Raw genomic sequence first — 4471 nt, 5'->3', positions numbered from 1 at the left:
CTTTTTGGTGTATTTTGAAATGAGCAAGAGCTCTCTATTTATAGGAAAATCTACTCCTAATGATGTCACCAATGACATCACAAGAAACACAAGATTTCAACATTTTCACCTATGTAGAAATCTTGCTAAGATTTTAGTTGAAAAAAGAAATGGTGAGCTTTGAATTTTGTTGCAACATTTGTTGACTTTAACAATAATCAACAAACAAAATTCAACCATTTTTGCTATGTTTATCTACAATGGGTATGGACTCCACACTAATGTAGATACAAATCTTAATAATATATTAACAACCGCTTGGCTAAGGTTATAAGTCTAAATTTGAATGTTAAGATTGAGACTAAGATCTTATATATAAACAACCACTTAGCTAAGGTTAATTGTTTGTACTTAATTAAATCTATTTGTTGCTTATGCCTGCATCTAATCATGCAAATTTTATCATTAAAGGGTCGTTTGGTAAAGCGTAGTAGGAGAAATAGTCAAATGTATTATGTATGGTATTATTTAGTAACATATTTGGTAGGAAATTTGGGCTTATGTATAACTAATCCATTGATGAGTTATATATCTTATGTACGTATTATAGGATGTATTACTAATACCTTCTATTTGGGATGAATTAGTTATATATCCATTGTATTATAGATACAAAGGATGTATTATTAATACCTTTTATTTGATGGTATTAGTAATATGTATGATTTAATACCATGTGATTAATCTAGATATCTCTCAAATTATTTTTATCATTCTTTTTATTTTCTTGATTTTATGTTTTATGCTTGTACTAGTAAATTTATTTAAATAAATTAGCTTACAAATTTTATTTTTTTAGAGAAAGTTGTTTGTTGCTAAATAAATCCATTACAAATCAATACAATATTTGAAATGTGAGTTGTCTAACATTTACTAATTTAAAAGACAAATATATCACTACATGTTAACTGAATGTATTATTTGTTGATAAATATGTGGTTGTTTTAATTATTTGTATTTTGAACAATGTATAAATTTGCGTACATATTTAAATTACAACTTGCAATTTTATGTGTATATGTAGATGCTTTATTAGGTTTTACTATTTTTTACTGTCTTTTTATTTTAAAGGTAGATGATCTATCTTTTTAAAATTGAAAATTGATGTTTTGTAAGTGATCACTTTATTAAGATGACAATTATTTATCCTCGAATAATTCAAGTGAGAAAATAGCTAACATAGAAATAAAATTATTCTTCTCCTAGCTAGTTAGAAGACCATAAAAATATAATATTGCCTTGCAATTATTTGTCTTGACTCAATTGCATAATAATTCAAGAGTATAATTAAGAAAAAAAACTTTTTATAAAATTTTAAACCAAATACAAATTGAGGTGGGAAATAATAAACCATATAGTTAATAAAAAATAAACCCTATATTACTAATCATTGTGTTGTTAATCTCTTTTACCAAACAATCCATAAGTATATATAGTTTCTTGTTGTATCTACTGATGAGTTTGAATAGATTAGAATGACTAAGAACTATGACAATCATAATTAATACCATTAAGCTATCTATTTTTCAATTTCTACCACTACTCCTTCAACTTTCGCGGCTAATGGTTGTTGTCATCCACCATTATAAACTAGCAACCACCATTTTTAATCAGAGCATATCAACTCTAATCACATTCTATCGTTATCACCATTTACAATCATTACAATTAATGATCATTACAACCACTTGTAACTAAAAAAAAAATCACTATACAATCAAGCATCACCGCCATTCACCACAAGCAATATCTATTTTAAATGAAAGCAAGGCTCAAAACTCTCAAGCTTTATTCATAAAAACATCGATAAATATTTATTATACTACTATTCGATATCAGTAAGATCTATTAGAATAATCGGGCGCCATCACCAATAACCGCCATGAATCATTACTGTAGACTACCATCACCATTAGCCACTGTCCACAATCAATACCATGCTCAACGGGTACCCATAACCATCACCGATAAAACACATCATGAAATATCACTATTTAATTTTAATTTTTCGTTGAAATAATAATAAATTATTATAAAATTTTATATGAATCTTATATTTTTAAACTTTTAAATGATAATGAATTTTGGGAGTTCTTCAAAAATATACCGACAATATAAAACTAAGTCACATGACGCAATATATAATATTAGGGATAAGATATAAGTACCTCTTAGACTATGATCGAAATCTGAGATATCTTAATTAAATTAAAGTCATATTATCTCCTTACGCAGTTGAGGCGCGTGAGAGATATTTTGATGCCACGTGAAAACCAAAAAGGTCTACAAAATAACAAAACAAATTGGTTCGGGGGTAATAGAACCTTAGTATAGTTAAGGTGTGTCTCTAAGTTTGAGTCATAGTCTAGAGGATATTTACACCTTATCCCTATAATATTATAGACATTATATAATATCATACTTGAAAAAGTATTATACATAATATAGTAATCTTGTATAGAAGTGTAAGATAGTATATAAAAAGTGTTCAAACACAAATCTGAGCAAAATTCTCAATATAGGAACTACATTTGGCATAGATATTTTTTCCCTATAAACATGGAATGTATAGAAAAATAAATAATTTTAATTATCTATTATATATGATATGTTAATATCCATCAATTAAACCTGCTACGTAGTTCAATACATCTATCATGTTTGGGACGTACTTTACCTTACAGAAGTCTTAATAATTGCTTTATCTTCTTGGAATAATTCAGCATGCAAAAGACAATTGAAAGATATCGTGAATATACAAAAGAAACGTTGATCAACATTAACACATTTGAAGTGGAACAACAAATGGAGGTCAGATTTCTTAATTAATTATAATCATCATTACATATTGATACAAAAATATCGAAACTGATATGGTTTACTTCTTTAAGTAGAGATTTTCCTTTCTTGAAAGTATGTCACAAAATTGAATTCCTCACACTTGATGGTTGTTTAGTTTGTATACACTTGCAAATTAAGGTTGTAGATCTTGATGGAAAGCTAGCAAAGTAGTTGGTGAACATTTGTACATACTCTAGTTAGTGGTTAGTTATTTAGTCAACCAATTGGAGAATGACACATGGATAGTAAATTGTAGACAAGGTCAGTTAGAGAAGATATTTTTGTACTCATTTTTCAATTTGAAGAATTCAATACATAAAATATTTCTTCTCAAGCTTGATTAAGCTAATTTCAAAGCATGACCTGATGTTGGGCTCCAAATTAAAAATTTGTCCATGCATCAAATGTTCAGTTATGAGCTTGAGTTTGGGGTGTTGAAGAATGAAAATGTCCACTGAGATTATGTGGTTTCGTTATTAGGATTTGAATAGTCCTCCTTCCTTTAAGCTTATTTTTAAGGGTATGAATTAGGTCCAAAAACCTAATTTTTATATGGGGTAAATTTATTCTAATTGATTCCTTCTTTTCTCTCCATCGTTCTTCTTCTGATTCAAATTCCAGAACTGAATCATGATGACAAATACTACACCAATTGCAGAGATAGAATGTTCAAAAGCAATTCCTCAACTTAATTATAAACGAACCTGTAGGAAATATGAAAGGAAAAATAATATCTTTAGAAAATGCTCAAGTTTATTATAGGCTACTTAAGGCCACTTGAGATGATTACAATAATCAACTACATCACTATTTATACTACTTAAAATAGAAAACAAAAAGTCTTGCACAAATAACTAAATACATGTAGTACGAAATTCTAAAAAGACTTTTTGAAAAACTAAGAGACAATTTTGGAAGACTAAACATTGATGCATTAATTCCAACACCCCTTAATGCATTTGCTTGATAACTCCAATGCGTTCTCGAAGATAGCAAAATTTTTCTCTAGGAAGTGCTTTGGTGAAGATGTCAGCAAGTTGTTCTTCTGTCTGACAATAATGCAACTGAATTTCACCTTTCTCTTGTGCTTCTCGGATAAAATGATACTTGATGGAAATATGCTTTGATCTTTCATGGCTGACTAGATTCTTGGCAATTGCAATTGCTGATTTGTTAGCACAATACAGAACAGTCCCTTTTTTTTGTTTTTCACCAATGTCTTTAAATATTCTCCTAAGCCAAATAGCTTGAGAAGTAGCCTTGGATGCTGAAACATATTCTGCTTCGGCAGTGGATTGAGCAACAACACTTTGCTTTTTTGATAACCAAGAACAAATGCTTGATCCAAATAAGAAAGCATAACCAGAAGTACTCTTCATGTCATCTATACTTTCAGCCCAATCACTATTAGAATAACCAATTAAGTTTAAATTTCCACCAAATTTGTACATTATCCCATAATCCATTGTTCCTTGCAAGTAGCATAGAACACGCTCTACAGCTCCAAAATGCACTTGGCTTGGTTCTTGCATGAATCTGGATAATAAACTAGCAGCAAACATAATATCTGGCCTTGTTGAAGTAAGATATA

At 29.0% G+C, this 4471-nt stretch overlaps 1 protein-coding gene across 4 annotated transcripts in view; it reads left to right on the top strand.

Annotated features, from left to right (window-relative positions):
• Nucleotides 1-4471, top strand: part of LOC107021365 (MADS-box protein AGL42-like) — a 58256-nt gene that overhangs the window by 11574 nt on the left and 42211 nt on the right. For all 4 annotated transcript variants that reach the window (XM_027918053.1, XM_027918052.1, XM_027918051.1 and 1 more), the window contains exon 3: nt 2763-2850. In XM_027918053.1, the coding sequence (XP_027773854.1) occupies nt 2763-2850 (88 nt within the window). The remainder of the gene's footprint in view (nt 1-2762; nt 2851-4471) is intronic.

This window comes from Solanum pennellii, chromosome 6 (genome assembly GCF_001406875.1).
Source record: "Solanum pennellii chromosome 6, SPENNV200".
NCBI classification, from domain to species: domain Eukaryota; kingdom Viridiplantae; phylum Streptophyta; class Magnoliopsida; order Solanales; family Solanaceae; genus Solanum; species Solanum pennellii.
Note: the sequence above shows the minus strand (reverse complement) of the source record. Positions and strands in the feature narration are given on the sequence as shown.